This window comes from Scyliorhinus torazame, chromosome 18 (assembly GCF_047496885.1).
Source record: "Scyliorhinus torazame isolate Kashiwa2021f chromosome 18, sScyTor2.1, whole genome shotgun sequence".
In the NCBI taxonomy this organism is placed as follows: Eukaryota; Metazoa; Chordata; class Chondrichthyes; order Carcharhiniformes; family Scyliorhinidae; genus Scyliorhinus; species Scyliorhinus torazame.
The window spans coordinates 8092450-8113202 of NC_092724.1; the positions used below are offsets into that span (position 1 = coordinate 8092450).

At 48.9% G+C, this 20753-nt stretch overlaps 1 protein-coding gene across 1 annotated transcript in view; it reads right to left on the minus strand.

The window, feature by feature from the left end:
• The window catches only part of LOC140394923 (transducin-like enhancer protein 4), a 232552-nt gene that overhangs the window by 54453 nt on the left and 157346 nt on the right, over positions 1 to 20753 (minus strand). Inside the window, 1 exon segment of the mRNA XM_072482114.1 lies at positions 11291 to 11410. Within this exon segment, the coding sequence (XP_072338215.1) occupies positions 11291 to 11410 (120 nt within the window).

Consider the following 20753-nt stretch of genomic DNA (forward strand, 5'->3'; position numbering starts at 1 on the left):
TGGGAGTTACATTATGTAGTCTTTTTTCTTTAGTGAGTACAACACTCCTTATTTTCAAACTATCTTCCAGTCTTACACAGGCCGTACAGAGAGGTTAGACGGCTCAGCTAGATCCAGGTCCTGAAAAGAGACAGGCAGGGTGCTGAAGAGGTAAGCACTCACTGATTTTTTTTTTTTTAAAAGCCACCCTCATGTGCCCCCCCCCCCCCCCCCCCCCCCCCCCCGCCCCTTGTAGCTCTGGGAAACAGTTGAAACAGTCAGTGTGACACTTCCTCACTTATCCATTCTTCATGGCCAATGCTGGGCTGGCTTACTACCCCCTTTTGTAAATTTTTTGCCCGTATCCCCCCCCCCGCCCCCCAACCACACACACAAACAACTCCTCCTTTCGACCAACACTCCTCTTGTTTCAGATTAAGAGGCACCTTGAGATATTTTTCTCTGTGTTGTTGGGTTTGCTGGTGAATAAGAAGGCCCGACACTAAATGAGACAACACGACACACTGGGGGTTTCAGTTCCAGCTTTGCTGACTGATGCCAGTCGAGTCGATGACGACCAGCTACTGGGTAATGGGGAAAAAGATAAGAGGCGGGTCTACCGTAGCTTCTATGCCTGACATTTTTGTTTACATTGTTACCCTGCTGATATGTAGCTCAGCTTTGCTTTGACGTAACTGGGTCTCAACAGCGGCCCGGCATGTTAAATTGAGCGTTTTCTACATTGCGCGCGGGGTTTGATTGTTTCAGTTTGAACTCTCGGTGGGACTGACACTGAGAAATAAAATGTTCAGAGCTCAGCAGTGAAGTTGCAGCTCGTTTCATGGCGGCCAGCAGAGGTCACCAGACTGTAGCCTGACTGTGTAAAGCACCCCAGAGAGACCGAGGGCCTGAATACATTCCACTAGGATGCACACTGAGCCTTGAGATGCTGCTGAAATGTCTTCTGTGTGGGCATAATCTAAAGTTAATTGGGTCTTTGAGTGGATTCCTGTGCCAATGAGCAGCAGCCACAGAGAGGTCTGAAGGAGGAAATGGCTGCTGGGTTTATGCAATGCTTGGGAGGACTATTTCCGAGCCTGTGTAAATTTTGAAAGGGGCCTTTATGGTGGGTTGGCAAGGGGGACAAAGCAGCAGCTGCCTGCTGTGCCAAGGACTGATTGGGGGCTAGGGGTTAGTGCCTCCACATTCTCCAACGCGGGACTCCATGGAGATCATTCAGATTGGGAGTAAAAATGGAAAAGCAGATTAACCATTATACAGCTCGGCCAAGGTGTCAACGTCACTCAAAGTGAAAATCAGAAGGATATCTAATCTAATATCACAATTTAATCACCTTGCACAAAGTGAGACTGACCCCCCCCCACAATATATCCTCATCACCAATTCAAAAATACCATCGACTGGACGTCGGGCAATACGTTATTTTAACATGACTCTTGCGCATTTTAATTCCTGCCGAGGGAGCAGTTTCCACGACTGTGATGTTAACAGGGCACTGCATTTTACAATCCCGCTATCTTGGCCCCATTGCTCTGCCTGGGTCAGTCAAACATCCGTGTCAGCCGGTAATGCACACAGTCCATGCATATGGGGCAAAGAGGGAAGAGAGAGGGGTCAGTGTCTGATTGCCCAGATCACGGTGTTCACAGCGCTTGCATTTAAATCGCAGCCCTGTTGGGTGAGCACCTCAAAGCCACTTGAAATGCAAAAAAAAAAAAAGAGGGAAAGCCTTGAATTAACAGTCGGCGGAATGTTGATAGTAAATGCACAACATTGGGAACTGCAGGACAAACCAATTAACGCAGACAGGCCTTTTCAACAGGCTCCTTAAGCTTTGTGATTAGGCCGAGTTAAGCACAATGGGATCCCCAACACCCCATTCTGAAGGGCCTGGGAAACACTCAAAAAGAAAATCCCCCTCAGGATAGTCAGGCACAGCCATACAGTAGGCACACAGGAGGCAGGCCGGCAGTTCGCTTAAGGCCCAAGGGCTGAACAATGGGAGGTCTCTCAATTGTGCGAACGAGCAGGAGATGAGGTTAAGAAGCTTTATCTGTGCACAGTGTTTTCCCGCCTGATGATTTTTCCTTTACAACACAAATCCATTGATGCGAGAGGAAATTAATTTTTTTTTAAAAATTCTGTATCACTCCAACATCTTCCCTTTCTCGAGGGTCTGCAAAAAAAATTAAATATCTGAAACCATAGTGACAAAACAAAAGCTGGAGAACTGCCCACTGCTGTGTGACCTGTTCAATTTAATAAGCATTCATGACGTACAGTTAACACTAACAAGATTCGCATGGGAGTTTGAAAATGTGGCACAAGGGGTGGCTGCCCACTCAAGTCAATGTTTCTCTTTTCTTTTTTTTAATAAATTTAGCGTACCCAATTCATTTTTTTTCCAATTAAGGGGCAATTTAGCGAGTTTAATCCACCTATCCTGCACATCTTTTTAGGTTGTGGGGGCAAAACCCACGCAAACACGGGGAGAATGTGCAAACTCCACACGGACAGTGACCCAGAGCCGGGATCGAACCTGGGACCTCAGCGCCGTGAGGCAGCAGGGCTAACCCACTGTGCCACCGTGCTGCCCCACTCAGGTCAATGTTTAACAAAAAATCCTATGCCACTATTTCAATAAAAAGCAAGGGGAGATATCCCTTGTGTCCAGCCCAATATTTATCATTCAGGGTAGGCGATGGTGTAGCGGTATTGCCACTGGACTAGTAGACCAGAGACCCAGAGAAATGCTCTGGGGTCCCAGGTTCGAATCCCGCCACTGCAGATGGTGAATCAATAAAAATCTGGAATTAAAAGCCTAATGATGACCATGGTCCATCGTCGTAAAAACCCATCTGGCTCCACGAATATCCTTTAGGGAAGGAAATCTGCCATCCTTACCCGGTCTGGCCTACATGTGACTCCAGACCCACAACGATGTGGTTGACTCTTAAATGCTCCCTCACTAAATGCTGGCCCCACCAGCGATGCTCGTGAATAAATATCCAAAAAAACTGTTAGTCATCACTTTGCTGTGTGTCATCTTGCTGCGTGGAGGTTGGCTGCTGTGTTTCCCACATTATAATAGGAGACTACACTTCAAGCAGTATTTCATTGGCTGTAAAGCACTTACGGCACACCCCGGTGAGAGGCGCTATATAAATGCAACTCTTTCCTTTTCTTAAATGTATGTTCCCAGGGGGCATGAGTATTATTTCTGTACATTTTTGCGTGAGTGTTTTCAATCCGCGGAAGGCTGACATGATTTATATCATATTGATTAAGGCTGTTGGAAGCATTCTTTCAGTGAAAACAGTCTCTGGTTGCACAGTCTAAAAGGCTGGCCGCCTCGGGGCTTTGCAAAGTGCTTTGCAGCCCATGAAGTACTTTGCAAGTGTGGTCACTGTTGGAATGTTGGAAACAACAGCAGGCAATTTACACACTGCCAGCTCCCACTGACAACAATGAACTAAGTGACCAGGTGATCCCATTCTAGATAAAATACTGTGGATACTGAAAATCTGAACTAAAACAGAAAATGCTGGAGAAACCCAATGTTTCTGGCAGCAGAGTTAACTTTTCAGGTCTGCGTGAGTCGAGAAACATTCTAGATGTTGGTCTGAGGGATGAATGTTGGCCAGGACTTCGGGACAACCTATCTGCTCTTCTTGGAATGGCCTTATAAAGATCCTTGTATCTATCTGACTGACGAGATAGTGTCTTGGTCAATGTCTTATCTTAAAGATTGTAGCAACTGTGTCAGCCTAGATTTTGTCCTCAATCTCTAGCTTGGGACATTCATAGAATTTACAGTGCAGAAGGAGGCCATTCGGCCCATCGAGTCTACACCGGCACCTGAAAGAGCACCCTACCTAAGACCACACCTCCACCCCATCCCCGTAACCCAGCAACCCACCAAACCTTTGGACACTGCGGGGCAATTTATCATAGAATTATAGAATTTACAGTGCAGAAGGAGGCCATTCGGCCCATCGAGTCTGCACTGGCTCTTGGAAAGAGCACCCTACCCAAGGTCCACACCTCCACCCTATCCTCATAACCCAGTAACCCCACCCAACACTTAAGGGCAATTTTGGACACGAAGGGCAAATGTAGCATTGCCAATCCACCTAACCTGCACATCTTTGGACTGTGGGAGGAAACCGGAGCACCCGGAGGAAACCCACGCACACACGGGGAGGATGTACAGACTCCGCACAGATCATGACCCAAGCCGGAATCGAACCTGGGACCTTGGAGCTGTAAAGCAATTGTGCTATCCACAATGCTACCGTGCTGCCCACAATTTAGCGTGACCAATCCACCTAACCCGCACATCTTTGGACTGTGGGAGGAAACCGGGGCACCCGGAGGAAACCCACGCAGACACAAGGAGAACGTGCAGACTCCGCACAGACAGTGACCCAAGCCGGGAATCTAACCCGGATCCCTGGCGCTGTGAAGCAACAGTGCTAACCACTGTGCTACCGTGCCGCCACAATGGGACAGTAACCCAGTACCTACTTACTCAGAGGCCAGTGTGCTACCAACTAAACTACAGAAGACACCGGAGAATATCTGACAATAAAAATGTGTTCATTGCGATTCCCTCTTTTGCTGACACACAAAGTTACAGCTTTGTAAATATATCGGGATGCCCCATTAAGATATCGCGCTGTACTGTACGAGGGTGATCAAACTGGAGCTGAAGGCAGTGTCACATGAGGTGAATTAAAGATAAATGGAACATCCCTAGTTGCCCCCGAGAAAGTGACGGTGAGCTGCTTTTTTTCAATGGCTGCAGTCCGTTTGATGAAGGTAGGCCCACGCTACTGTCAGGGAGGGAAGGCCGGGACTTTGACCAGTGACACTGAATGAATGGCAATATATTTCCATTACACTTGTGACTTGGGGGCGGTGGAAAGACTTTGAGAAGTCAGGAGATGGGTCACTCACTGTAGAATAACAAGCACCTGACCTGTTCTTGAGAGTCATAGAGGTCTGTCGCACAGATGGTGGGGGGTGAATGTAATGCGACATGAATCCAAGGTCGTCGCGTTTGTGCAAGTCAAAAACACCCACCTAAGTATTCTAATCCCATTTTCCAGCACTTCACCCTTGTATGGCATTGCAGGTGCACATCTAAATACTTCTTAAATGTTAAGAGGGTCTCTGCCTCCGCCACCCTTTCAGTTAACGAGTTCCACTCCCACTACCCCCTGGGTGAAAACGTTTTGAAATGTTTTGAAAAGTCTTGTAGCTACAATATTTATGTGGCTGGTTCAGTGTTGATAGTGGGCTAATATGCTGTTGAATATCAAAGGAAAGTGGTTTAGACTGTTCCTTGTTGGAGATAGTTACTGTCCGGCCTTGCGTGGCACTGTGACTTGCTACTTATCAGAACATGCCTCCTAGTCATCCAGGTATTGCAGTCTGCAGGCATGGACTGTTTCAATATCGGAGGAGTTGCAAATGGAAGTGAACACTGTGCAACCAGTAGCAAATATCCTGACCTTGCAATTGACGGAGCAGCGAAGTATGGTTGGGCCTAGGGCACCACCCCGAGGAACTTCTACAGCAACGTCCTGGGGCTAAGATGATTGGCCACGAATAATCACAAACACTCTCCTTTGTGTTAGGTTTGCCTATTGACAGTGGGGAGATTTCCCGTCTCCCATTGACTTCAGTTTTACCAGGTTTGCATTGATGCCATGCTCAAGTCAACTGCTACCCTGGAGTCAAAGGTCAGTCACTCACACCTCACCTCAGGAATACAGCTCTTTTGTCCATTTTGATTAAGGCTATAATGAGGTGGTCCTTGGTGGAACCAAAACTGAGCGTCAATGAGCAGATTATTTGCAAGTGCTGCTTCATAGTACCATTGATCATAGAATTTACAGTGCAGAAGGAGGCCATTCAGCCCATCGAGTCCGCACCGGCTCTTGGAAAGAACACCCTACCCAAGGTCCACACCTCCACCCTATCCCCATAACCCAATAACCCCACCCAACACTAAGAGCAATTTTGGACACTAAGGGCAATTTATCATGGCCAATCCACCTAACCTGCACATCTTTGGACTGTGGGAGGAAACCGGAGCACCCGGAGGAAACCCACGCACACACGGGGAGGGTATGCAGACTCCGCACAGACAGTGACCCAAGCCGGAATCGAACCTGGGACCCTGGAGCTGTGAAGCAATTGTGCTATCCACAATGCTACCGTGCTGCCCACTGCCCACTTGATGATACCATCCATCACTTTGATAATGACTTGAGCATAGACGGATGGGGCAGTAATTCTGGATTGGATTTGTCTGTTATTTTGGAACATATCTGGGTAATTTTCCACTTGTTGGATAGATGCGGACGTTGTAGCTCTGCTGGAATAGTCTGGCTAGGGACACCGCTACTTCCAGAGAACAAGTCGCCGGTCTGTTTGTTCGGATGCTGATGGGACCCATAGGTTTTCTAACATGTTCAACTATTTCTTAATATCATGTGGATTGTACCAACTGGCATCAGGGTCGAGGACCCGGGTTCGAATCCCGGCCCTGGGTCACTGTCTGTGTGGAGTTTGCACATTCTCCCCGTGTCTACGTGGGTCTCACCCAACAACCCAAAGATGTGCCAGGTAGGAGAACCGGCCTCGCTAAATTTCCCTTAAATGGAAAAAAAAAGAATAGGGTATTGTAAATTCATTTTTTAAAAAACAACTGGCATCAGTGATGGTGAAGACTTCAGGAGGAGTTTGAGATGAACATCTGGCTGAAGATAGTCGCGATGTTTCAGCCTCACATTTTGCACTCAGGCACTGGTTTCTGTTATCATTGTGGATAGAGGTATTCACCCGCTTCCCATTACTCGCCTTGGAGAACGCTTACCCGAAGGCGGCCTTCAGGACGCGCGACAATGCAGAATCTCCGAGCAGAAACTTATAGCTGAGTTCCGTACACATGAGTATGCCCTCAACCGGGACCTTGGATTCATGTCGCATTACATTCACCACCCCCCCCCCCCCCCCCACAACCATCTGGCCTGGGCTTGCAAAATCCTACCAACTGTCCTGCCTTGAGGCAATTCACACCTCTTTAACCTGGGATTATCCCTCTCTCTGAATCTACATGAAATCTGTACTCAATGTTGAGGATTTCCTGAGCCACTCCCTTCCCACTGTATACCACTTTCCGCCCACCTCTGGTGGATCTGTCCAGCCAGCGGGAACAGGGCCTATCCAGGAATAGTGAAGACAGTGAGACATTGGCATAGTGGTAATGTCACTGGGATAGTAATCCAGAGACCCAGGCTGACGCTCTAGGGACATGGATTCAAACCCCACCGCAGTAACTGGCAGAATTAACAAATCCGGAATAGGAAGCTAGTCTCAGTAATAGTGACCGTGAAAGCCCATTGGGTTCACGAATGTCCCTCAGGGACGGAAATCTGCCGTCCTTACCCGGTCTGGCCTACAAGTGACCCCAGGCCCACAGCAATGTAGCCGACTCATAAATGCCCTCAGAAAACGGCCCAGCAAGCCTCTCAGTACACGGGCAATGAGGGATGGGCAGCCTGGCTGGCGACGCCCACTTCCCAGGAAGAAACTGTGGTGAGGGAGTGTGGGTGGTGCTGGAGGGTGGCTGATAGATATGGATGTGTATCGGCCGGTTGCTCTGTGGGACAGTCAACCAATTCTAACAGCAGTCCTCCGAGCTTTGGACTGGGTGTACCTTTGCTGCACCCGAATCTAATGCTTAGGTTGATGCCAGGAGGTGCTTATGGTTTTATTCCCATTACTCCTTTTTGCAACAGTTTGAAACAACTGATTGGTTTGCGAGGCAATTTGAGAGAGCAGTTAAGAGTCAACCACAGTGCTGCAGGTGTGGACTCATACCTAGGCCAGACAAGGAGGGCAAATTTACTGCCCTCGAGAACATTAATAAAGAAGGTCACCTTTACTGAAAGTGGCTTTTCATTCCAGATGTTTGAATCACTTGAATTCAAAATCACAAATCGCCATGGTAGGGTTTTAAAGTCACATCTCCAGATTATTAGACAAGGCCTTTGGATTCCGAATCCAGTAACATAACCACTAAGTTACCCAATCCTATGCCGATTGAGGTGTCAAAGTGAGTAATGTTGTGCACGGTAGCACAAGTGGCTAGCACTGTGGCCTCACAGCGCCAGGGTCCCAGGTTCGATTCCCCGCTGGCCCACTGTCTGTGCGGAGTCTGCACGTTCTCTCCGTGTCTGCGTGGGTTTCCTCCGGGTGCTCCGGTTTCCTCCCACAGTCCAAAGACGTGCAGGTTAGGTGGATTGGCCGTGCTAAATTGCCATTAGTGTCCAAAAAGGTGAGATGGGGTTATTGTGTTACGGGGATAGAGTGGAAATGAGGGTTTAAGTGAGTCGGTGCAGACTCAATGGGCCGAATGGCCTCCTTCTACACTGTATGTTCTAATGTCCCAGTAATAATAATAATAATAACCTTTTTTGTCACAAATATGAGGTTACCGTGAAAAGCCCCTTGTTGCCACATTCCAGCGCCTGTTCGGGGAGGCTGGTACGGGAATTGAACCCGCGCTGCTGGCCTTGTTCTGCATCACAAACCAGCTGTCGAGCCCACTGAGCTAAACCAGCTAAACCAATAGGGCAATGTCCCACCGTCTCAATAGATAGGAACTTCTGCTCCTGGAGACAGCGAGCTTGGAGGTGTGAGGGTTTATTAAGTGTTTGTGTGTGTCGAGGGAGTAGCTAAACCCCGCCACCATCCCGCCTCCTCCAGAGTTAGGTTCTGGGCAGGCAGGCCCACTGTTGACCTTCCCAGAAGGTCCATGATTGACCTTCCCCCCCCCCCCCCCCCCCCCACCCCTGCCGCCCCCTCGCCACCCCCCCTCACCATGCGGTTTGACCTGGTTGTTTCGCCTCTGGGGGGTTGAGCGTGGATCAGGCCCATCTGATCACAGAGCTGGCTCTGCCTGCTGGCGGAAACGGGACTGACGTCAAACGAGCTTGGGACTCTCAACCCAGTTGAAGCTTTAAAGCGTCAATCACACTCGGAGAGACGATGGAATGCTTGCAGGACTTAGAAAAACCAGCTGTGGTTGGGGCTGATTTCCAAAGGCTGGAACAGAATAGAGGGAGCTTCCCTACAGCCATTTGTGTGACACCTGGCTTTGGCGTAAAAAATGATCCTGCTTTTTAAAACCAACCATTCCACACAGATTACACCCGCATCATTTTTCCCCTGACAAACCAATGCATCAAGGGAATTAAATCATCACTTCACACTTAAAAAGCGTTTCTATCAGTGATAAGAAACATAACAGCAAACATGGAGTTTCAAGTCTGCTGTCCTGCATTTGTCATTCATAATCGCGACAGTGCATAAAGCGGCCATTCAGCCCATCAAATCACTGACCCTCTGAAAGAGCACCCTATCCAGGCCTGCTTCCCCGCCATATCCCCATAACCTCACTTAACCTTTGGACACAACGCTAAGGGGCAATTTAGCCTGGCCAATCCACGTAACCTGCACATTTTTGGACTGTGGGAGGAAACCGGAGAACCCGGAGGAAACCCTCGCACACACGGGGAGGACGTGCAGACTCCGCACAGACAGTGACCCACCTGAGACTGGAATTGAACCCGGGTCCCTGGCGTTGCGAGGCAGCAGTGCTAATCACCGTGCCACCCAGAATTGTCTTTGTTGCATCAAAATTCTTCAAACTGCCAACAGGGAAATGTGGGCCACAACATCCACAAAGCATTTAACCAGATTCCAGGATGTCGCAGACAACATTTCAAGTACTATTAGATTTCCCAGAAATGCTGCCAACAGAAGACACACAAACACATCTCACTTTGCTGCCTACAGTAGTGGCCAAATGCCCCTAGGCTTGGGTAATTAGATACAAAACGTAGGCCGACTAATACAAGTTAAAGTGAAGCGGTGGCCCGGGTGTTCAAATACACAGCACTAACGTTCTGCAGATTGCCCGTCCAATTTAAGAATAAAAAAAGTGATAGATCATGCTTATGGTAGAGGGATCTCGGAGTTCTATACCCGCTCTCTAAAGACACCAGTTAGTGAATGGCATGTGTTAATCTGTTGTTTTGCTTTTCATCTTCGGGTAGGAAGACTTGCATTTATGAAGCACTTTTCACTACCACCAAATGCGTCAAAGCGCTTCCCAGTCAATGAAGTGTTTCCTGAAGTGCAGCCACTGTGTTAATGTGGGAAACACAGCGGTCAATGCACGCACAGCAAGCTCCCACAAACAGCAATGTCATACACGACCAAATAATCTGTCATTTTGTGATAAATATTGGCCAGAACACTGGGGATAGCTTCCGTGGATCTTCTTTGAAATCGTGCTCTGGCATCTTATGCATCAGGAGGAGGTAATCTGTTTAACGCTTCATCCAAAAGACGGCACCTCTATCAGTTTAACACCCCACTCAATGTTGCACTGGAGCGCCAGCATGGATCTTTGTGCTTCAACCCTAGAGCGGGATTGGAACCTGAACCTTGTGACTCAGAGCATGTTACCAAGCGATTGACGACTGTCACTCTATGACATGCATCTCTGTATTGATCTAGAATACACTAAAATACATGCATTTGGTCACATTGCCTGAAAGTATGACATGTAACATTTTCCTCATCGCCCTAAGCCCACAACAAATATCAAACCCTATGACTTGCCAAGGGCAGCATCGTGGGAGAACTTGTATTTAAAATCTTGTGAGTAGGGTAGCACGGCGGCACAATGGTTAGCTCTGCTGCCTCACGGCGCCGTGGTCCCAGGTTCGATCCTGGCACTGGGTCACTGTCCGAGTGGAGTTTGCACATTCTCCCCGTGTTTGAGTGGGTTTCGCCCCCACAACCCAAAGATGTGCAGGTTAGGTGGATTGGCCACGCTAAATTGCCCCTTAGTTGGAAAAAATTAACTGAGTACTCTAAATTTATCTTTTTTTAAATCTTGTAACATGCACTTTCCTGTGAAGAGTCACCCCCATTTCTTGACACATTTCCATCGCCACAGTTTGTTGACAAGGCCCCTACTATTATAAATCACCATATGCTCCGATTCACGGCAAACAATGCCACAGGAAGCCTGCTAATATCTCTGGGGGCTAGCAGGGAAAGGAACTGGATATTTTTGTTCAGAAGTCATCAAAACCTGCCCTCTTGAGAAGTTTACAAGATTAAGATTCAAATTCGAGTCGCTGTGCTCACATTGCTGTTGTGAGTACTATGCTGCCAACGTGATCTGAACTCTTTAACATACGTAATGTCCCACCGAGTCTTTGTCGTTACACTTCCTCTTCTTCCCATCAGTGCTGTAATCGAGGGAGCCTCTGTGTTTGTCTTCAGCTCGCACACTGTCGGAGGGAGAGACAGATTTACTCTGGGGAAAGACAAGGACATTGAAATGCGTTAATCTTCTGAATACTGCCTCCAGTCGCTCTTTTCACTTGTCAAAGGTGCATCCTCAGTTGCCCATGCCACCTTATGGAAGTCCTACTCTCTGGTTGTTTTACATTGTATGCTTGGCCCACAGTAAACTGGCCTAGGTGTGTTGATATGTTACAGTTACAGGAGAACAGTGTGTAAGACAAGGGCCACTGCCTGTGATAGCTAGGCTGCTGGGTTGGTGCAAGGTTCTGTTGACATGCCACAATATCACCACAACAAATCCCCACTCATTTCCCCTGCTTGCTTGTTCAGCATGAAACTGGTCTTGACTTTCCGACCAAGTTAGTTTGCACAAGATCGACATTTCAGGAGCTGACGGCATCAAATTCTCAGGATGTCGGCCTTGTTGGCAAGTCTGCCATCTATTGCCATCCTTAGGGCAGCATGGTAACACAGTGGTTAGCACTGTTGCCTCACAGAGGCAGGGACCCGGGTTCGATTCCCGGCTTGGGTCGCTGTCTGTGCGGAATCTGCACGTTCTCCCCGTGTCGGCATGGGTTTCCTCCGGGTGCCCCGGTTTCCTCCCCTAAGTCCCGAAAGACGTGCTGTTAGGTCATTTGGATATTCTGAATTCTCCCTCAGTGTACCCGAACAGGCGCCGGAATGTGGCGACTAGGGGCTTTTCACAGTAACTTCATTGCAGTACTAATGTAAGCCTACTTGTGACACTAAAGATTATTATTATTATATTACTTGTCCCTAACAAAGGTGCTGGTAAACTGTTTTCTCGGGCTACTGGTAACGATGAGATACAACTGCGTGCTTTGCGAGAAAGCAGTTCAAGAATCAACCACACTGGTGTGGGACTGGACCCGTGTACAGGATGGGTAAAGATAGCAGGTTTACTTCCCTATGGATACTATAGTGCACTAGCTGGATTTTTAATGACAAAAACGTAAAGGTCACTTTGTGACTGCTGCTATCTCATTTTCAGATTGTTTTGAATTGAATTCAAATTCTCGCACTGCCATGGGAGGATTGAACCTCAAATTCTGTGGATGGTCAGGTCAGTGGTCTGGATCCTACTGGAGACAGGATCATTGGGATATGGGTGGCCTCAGAACAGTTCTGATAAAGAGAGTCCTTGACCTGAAACGTCGCTCTCGCTCTCTCCAGAGATTCTGCCAGACCCGCTGAGCACGGCCAGCATTTTCCGTTCTTATTTCACATTTCGTGCTGCCAACCAAGTTGTATATTCTGTTAATATTGGGCGTCAGGACTGACATGAGAATAATGGTCAGGAAGGGTGATGGAGGGGCCGCCGGTGCCCATGACCCACACTTTAGGAAAGGTGGAAAATTAAAGTGGGGCTGGGATATTAGCGAGATAACTTGCTGGGTTTGAGGAACATACATGAGGGAGAACATGGCACTGGGTATGAAGATTATACATGTCAGTGGGGAGTTACGATAATTTTTAATTTTTTTTTTTAAAGAATTTAGACTACCCAATTCATTTTTTCCAATTAAGGGGCAATTTAGTGTGGCCAATCCACCTACCCTGCACATCTCTGGGTTGTGAGGGCGAAACCCACGCAGACACAGGGAGAATGTGCAAACTCCACACGGACAGTGACCCAGAGACGGGATCGAACCTGGGACGTCGGCGCCGTGAGGCTGCAGTGCTAACCACTGCGCCACCGAGCTGCCCGGGGAGTTACAATAATAACAATCTTTATTATTGTCACAAGTAGGCTTACATTAACACTGCAATGGTTACTGTGAAAAGCCCCTAGTCGCCACACTCCGGCGCCTGTTCGGGTACACTGAGGGAGAATTCAGAATGTCCAATTCCCCGAACAGCACGTCTTTCAGGACTTGTGGGAGAAAACTGGAGAACCCGGAGGAAACCCGCGCAGACACGGGGAGAACGTGCAGACTCCGCACAGACAGTGACCCAAGCCGGGAATCGAACCGGTGTCCCTGGCGCTGTGAAGCAACAGTGCTAACCACTGTGCTACCGTGCCTGCCGTTGGGGGTTCAGGAGAGGTTGCCAGTGAATGTCTGGATTTGGACATTAATGTGCAACGTCTCTTGGCATCATGTGGTGCTTCCCACCATTTATATGTCATGACACACCTCTACACTATTAAGAAGAAAATGAGATCTCCTTTTTTCTCTCCCTTCTTCCCTTATTGGGAATTTCGTTTTTAACTTCTTCCTGTCCCATCTCCTGATTTTTTTAAAAACCTCTCCCCGTCTCCTCCCAGGGTTTTTTGCATTCTTTGAAAGTTTTTGCTTTTTGTGCTGGCGCTTGGGGACCTTTTGTCTTCAGCTCCAGGTCCCGTTGGCCATGCGCATGGGCCTGACCGACATAGAAAATCTAAACCAGGCGTGTGCGGACCTCTCCCGGCCTTCGCACGCGGGGGAGGCCCAGGATTCCTCAAGACTCGGAGATGTCAATCAGCTGAAGACGAATGTTAGTTTTAATTTAATTGCATGAGTTTTGAATCTTTTTATTGTGGCACATTTGGGGAGTCTTCAAGGCACACCTTGGCACACAGGTTGGGAACCAGTGGCATAAAGCTTATAAAAGTGGTGGTGGGGGGGGGGGGTCTGAATATGGTGATTATATCTGAGGGAGTGTTTGTGTATACTGTATACCTCGAGCGGGGCTGGTTATAAAATTATCTAGGTGGGGTGGGATTCTGGATATGATGGTTATATATGCTGGGGTGAGGGGCAGCAGGGTGATACAGTGGTTAGCACTGCTGCCTCACAGTGCCGAGGTCCTGGGTTCGATCCCGGTTCTGGGTCACTGTCCGTGTGGAGTTTGCACATTCTCCCCGTGTTTGCGTGGGTTTCGCCCCCACAACCTAAAGATGTGCAGGGTAGGTGGATTGGCCTTGATAAATTGCCTCTTAATTGGAAAAAAAGAATTGGGTGCTCTAAATTTAAAGAAATATCTATGCGGGGGCATTTGGTTATGGAGTATATACCTGAGAGGGGGGGGGGGGGGCTCTAGCTATAAAGGTTATGGCCAAAAAATCTTCCGTCCTCCTTCGCGGCTGGGATTTACTGTGCCGCTGAAAGTTAATGGAGATTTGGCTGGAACGCCAAATTTTCCGTTTTCGCTCGCAAAGGGCCCGCCCTGTACAAGACCAGTGAATCCTGTCCAATATATGTGGTGGGGGCGGGGGCTGGATATGAACGTTATATGTGAGGGGGAGCATGATTTAACGCAGGTATTGTCATGCGGAGCCGTCTGTCGCGGCGCTCCCGAATGTGCAATAGCCGCAGCAGCCGGCTTTTCATAATGCTGGCTGCCTTCACACTGGCCAGGAGCAGATTTTAAAAATTTGCCCGCATTGCGCATGCGTGCCCGACCATGTGTAAAACTATGCGCATGCGCACCGATGATCGGGTACGCATGCACAGTGCGGCCGCATTTTTTTAATATACAGTCGCAGCCTTTTTTTTTCCAAGTTAAAGGGACCATTGGGGCCAAAGGGACCCAAAACCATTTCCTCCATTTTTGTCAGCAACAAACAAGGTAAGCGAAAATGGTGGGTCGAGCAGGTCAGCCGGCGTGGGTCGCGAAGGTCGGCCGGCGTGGGTCGCGAAGGTCGGCCGGCGTGGGTCGCGAAGGTCGGCCGGCGTGGGTCGAGCAGGTCGGCCGGCGTGGGTCGCGAAGGTCGGCCGGCGTGGGTCGAGCAGGTCGGCCGGCGTGGGTCGCGAAGGTCGGCCGGCGTGGGTCGCGAAGGTCGGCCGGCGTGGGTCGCGAAGGTCGGCCGGCGTGGGTCGAGCAGGTCGGCCGGCGTGGGTCGAGCAGGTCGGCCGGCGTGGGTCGCGAAGGTCGGCCGGTTGGTTCTACTCGAGTGCCAGGCCAATATTCATCCCACAATCAATATCTGGCCATTATTCACATCAATCTTTGCGAGTTTGCTGTGCTTATGTTACAGCACTTCAAGGTACTTTGTTGGCTGTAGAGGGTTTTTGGGATGTACACCGGTTGTGTAAGGCGCTGCATAAATGCAAGTCTTTCATTGTTCCTTCAATTTTACAAGGGGGGGGGGGTATTGCTTCCTCCCCACATCATTGGTGGTGGACTGACCGACTTGTAAAAAGGCGGTCCCCGGAAGAAGGTTGCATTGCAGGCGTTGAGATGCAGGGAGACCGGCCCATATGTCCAATTTGGACAGGCTGTCAAAATATTAAAACTGCATATGTTCTGCCATTTGTAAAAAATGTTAAACTGCGACTGCACACCGTTAAAGAGCAAGCGTGGTCGGTCAGAACATCAGTGCTGCCTCGTCCATTCAATTCATCTCCGATAATGAATTCAATCCAAAGAGGCTTTTAATTTCCTGCCATTAAAAATCCATTTTTGTGAAGATTGGCACCGTGACAACCTCGCCTCGATTTACTTTAACCTCTGCCACTCTCACTGATGCCAACTGGAGAGGTGGAGGCCAGGTTCTTGGAGCATTCGAGGCTGGCAATTACGCCAATTTAGGACCTTCAGTGCCAAAGGTTACTCTACGACATCAAACACACTGAACCAGCTCCACAAGTATAAGAGGGTTAAAAGTTGAGTTGCTAAGTTCAGTACCATCACATCATCAACAAGAAAAAACAAGTTTTGCTTGCTCGGGTAACTAAGATTGGGTCATTTCTATTTACAATTGTAGCGCAAAGATGTGCAGGTTAGGTGGATCGGCCATGTTAAATTGCTCCTTAGTGTCCAAAAGGTTAGGTGGGGTTACTGGGTTACGGGGATAGGGCGGAGGCTTAAGCAAGGGTGCTCTTTCGAAGAGCCGAATGGTCTCCTTCTGCCCTGTAAATTCTATGATTCCATGCAGAGTTACAGAGCAGTCTCTCTGGTGCCAAAGCATCTCAAGAGCCAGTTTTATTCAATAAGTTCCAATTGCTGCTCAGCGCAGGTTTTGCACAGCCAACGCCAACACCGCTCTTTCCAAATTCATGAAGCTCACATCTTTTCCCAGATCTTCCCGTCTTTGACGAATCTCGTAAGCTTCCTTTATTGGGGCCAAACCATGAAGCATGGCCTGTCCTATGATAGATGGGGGCATTAGCACCCTACAATCCAGCCTGCCCAGAGAATGCCAGGAGAGATGTGTCTCTCTGTAGCCCCGGCCTAATGTCAAACCTTCAATAAACTCGACTGGCCTCCAGTGAGGGTGGGCTGGTGAAGAGTCGAAATGAGAACACGTGCCTGGATAACATTTGCCAGTGAATATCGATGCTGCTTTATTCCCTTGTTAACATCAGGTGCAATGTGTAAAAATAACACATCCAAGTTTCTGTGCCTGAACTTGCCTTCAACTAGTTCACACCTACTGATTAAAATGAGCTGAAATTGAGATTGAAACAATAGTGGTGTGTCATGGTTTTAAGTAGATGGAACGCTTCAAATTAAATCTCCAATTCCATCGAGTTACTTTTTTTTAAACCAAGTATCACGGACAGATTCTCTCTCACTGTGGCGCATTTTTGGTTGAGAAGTCGGCATCTTAATGAGAGAGAGGAGGTCAAACATGCTTCAGTAAGTTCCTCACCCATTTGGCCGAGTTGCACAGACAGAGAAATGCCCCAGGTTCAGTCCTGCAGCCGGTGTTGGGCTAACTGATCACAGCCACACCAGAGCAACAGGCACGACAACTGGTTTCAGCGCTCCTGGATTAGAGGGCAAAATGGGCCAGGATCCCTGAGCACTGTAGCACTATCTGGGTGTGTGCGGAGACACCAGGCTTTACTATGACACATCGGCAGTTCCAAAGTCTGCCGACATTCGCAATCAAGGCAGCCAGGTCACTTGGCGAAGTTATCGAGGTCCCGAGATGACGACCACCTCGGAAAGTGGTCGCCGCTGTTGGAAAAGGGGAACATTCGCGACATGAGAATGACATGTGACAACTGACATGACCATTAGCTGCCCAATGTTTGGGGTTTTCACTGAGTGGGGACGTTAAATCCAGTCAATAAAATCCCAATTTTTCTAAACCAGCAAGGGGAAGAAACAAGGCAAGTAAAAGGATTTAACTCAAAATTGTTCCTCTGCCAGTTCCTGCCTTCAAGTCAACCGGGGTTATATTGACTTAGTGAAACAGGCAGTAGCCAATTGGCAGCCCCTTTCGCATCAGTCCTGATGTTTTACTTCAAGTCAGGCCAACATAAATAAAAATTGAGAGAGACATGAAGAGGGCTGGGGACTTGGGCATCTCCTGTCTTAAACGATCGCAAAAAAGAACATTCAAACATACGAATTGGGAGCAGGGGGCAGCCTCTCGAGCCTGCTCCACCATTCAATAAGATCATGACTGATCTGATTGTAACCTCAACCACGCATTCTTGGCCCCCCCCCCCCCCACTGTTAATCAAGAATCTATTTAGTTCCGCCGTAAAAATATTCTTTTTGAGGAAGAGAGATCCCCTGGAGAGAAAGGCATTCTCCTCGTCCTGGTCTGAAGTAGGTGACCCCTTCTTTTTAAACAGTGACCCCCCCCCCCCCCCGAGTTCCAGATTCTCCACAAGAGGAAACAGCTTATTCCACATCCACCCGGTCTGTACCCCTCAGAACCTTAAAGGTTTCGATCAAGTTGCCTCTTACTCTTCTAAACTCTTCAAAGTCAAAATAATGCTCATCGACTCCGTGCTGGTTGCCAGCTCCGCAGGGCAATGCCCCACTCTGCCAGCTCCCACGTTATACGGCACCGAGTCTCAATTTCCTGCCCGCTGAAGAGAGGCTACAAATATGTCGCAGCCTGCGACCGTCGAACCCTTGCAACGGACGGCAGCACCTTCAGGGCAGAGAGGAGAGAGACCCGGAACACCCGGCTTCTCCCACTATCCCGGTGGCCGGGCATTTGCACGTGGCAGCGATTGGACACCTCCCACTGTCAAATGGCACCTGGGGACCTGCAGCTCAGCCACAACCACCGGGGCAAAGAGGGCGCGGAGAAGGAACAAAACTGCCATTTTGCCGCTCCTGCCCCAGAACCCGCAGTGTGGAATTGCTTTTGACTTCACACCGGCCCATTTTTACTCGGCACTGATTTATCTTCGCTCGAGCAGATGGAGGCGCAGTGGAGAGTCTCTCAGTGTTCCCTTACGGAGCACTTCTCCCATCTGCTGCATCAGGAACTTTCGAAGGCGCAGCTGCCGGAATTAATGAATTTTAAATGATCATTGCTTGCTGTAAAAGCTACATACATTACTGTTGGTAGGGGGTTTGCCTGAATGTGCTTCAACATTGAGAAGATTAACCCTTCCCGCCCTGAATCTCTCAGGTTAATAATTCTGGGCTGTGCACGAATCAATGGATAGTTTGTTTTCATGCATTAGTTTGTGTCGTCTTCCCTTCATTCCTGAAGACATTAACCGGTGATACAGCCGACATGAAACTATTCATTGTAAACAACACTATTTTAATACCAAATAGATTCGGAACGTCTCAGCTCCTGACACCTTGCTGGAGCGTGACCTCCCAGCTGCTGGCAGCCTGCCACTGGGGCTATTTAACTACAGGAGGCACACTCAAATCGCCTTCTGTCCTCATTGGGCAGCACGGTAGCATTGTGGATAGCACAATTGCTTCACAGCTCCAGGGTCCCAGGTTTGATTCCGGTTTGGGTCACTGTCTGTGCCGTGTCAGCACATCCTCCCTGTGTGTGCGTGGGTTTCCTCCGGGTGCTCCGGTTTCCTCCCAGTCCAAAGATGTGCAGGTTAGGTGGATTGGCCATGATAAATTGCCCTTAGTGTCCAAAATTGCCCTTAGTGTTGGGTGGGATTGCTGGGTTATGGGGATAGGGTGGAGGTGTTGACCTTGGGTAGGGTGCTCTTTCCAAGCGCCGGTGCAGACTCGATGGGCCGAATGGCCTCCTTCTGCACTGTAAATTCTATGATCTATGATATCTAAAAGGTGTTGGTCACTGGATTGTTTGATTTGTGGTTTTCCTGTACAGTGGCCGAATAGGGTGCACCAACTGGTGATCTGGCTGAGATTGGCTGACGCGGTAGAGACTGCCTTAGCAGTGCCCCACCCAAGCATAGGCGTTGCTTGCCCGATCATTGGGGATCATTGGTCGCCTGATACCGGCCTCAGGCACTACAAAGATGGCACAGAATATCAGCTGCGACTCAGTTTGCAACTCATGTGCCTCTGAGTCGCCAATTTCCAGCCCCACTCAGCGACTGTAACACAAAAACCAAGTCTGACAGTCGAGTAGAATACTGGAGGGAGTGTTGCACCATCAGAGGTGACGTCTTTTGGAGGAGATATTAAACCGAGGCCTCCTTCTGCCTGGTGGATGTAAAATGTCCCCTGGCACGCACTGCCTTGAAGTGCGGGGGAGTTACCCCAGTGTCCTGGCCAATTGACATCACCAAAGCAGATTACCTGGCCATTATCACACTGGTGTTTGTGGTAGTTTGCTGCGCACACATTGGCTGCTGTGTTTGTTACATTGCAACAGTGGATACAATTCAAAATGCACATCATTGGCTGTAAAGCACTTCGGGACAGCGAGTGCTCGTAAAAAGCACTGTATAAACATACCCAAGTCTATTGTTTCACAAGGTGTGTACATGTTACTCGAGCTGCCAGCTTGTACGGTCAAGATTCATGTCCTCCTTGCTGGCTGTTTACACCTCTACCCTCCCCTCATCTTCCGACATTCCAGTTCCAGCTTTGCTGGGCCTCAGTCCAATGGAACTGTGCACATGTGAAGGCTAGCGAGTGAGAACATTTTCACAAACCCCTTCCTCCCGACAATCAAAGTTTGTGACTCGGGCTCAATGCGCTGTTGGCGTTTACTTTAATCCAAGGCGTGCGCCTGAGCCGCCTGGCAAACCAGAGGTCACTGGTGTTAAGTAACTCTTGACTGGGGCGGGTTGGGGAGGGGAGGGGAGAGGGGGGGGTTTCAAAGTTCAAAGTGCACTTCTCCAGGCTTACCCTGGTCAAACATTGTACTCAGCATAGGTAAATATTTAAATAGCTTTGATTTGCTATTGGACAGTGAGGTCCTGTTTGCCCCCTCCCCCCCACCCAAACCAGTCAGGGTGCAAGTAATGTTGATAATGCAGTGACAGTCTGGAATGTGTACAAATGCAGATAATCATCCTTTGATCACACAAGACTCCATTCATTTTTCTTCTGCCCCCCCCCGCGCGACCAATCATCAGGTTGGGATACCTGAATTTTAATACAATCGCGATCACTTCACAGGAGAATGTTCAAGTCAGGAGTCCGCAATCCAAGTTATAATCGAAGCAGCAACGGGCCACGGGGCCCCTTGAAACCTTCTACAACAACAG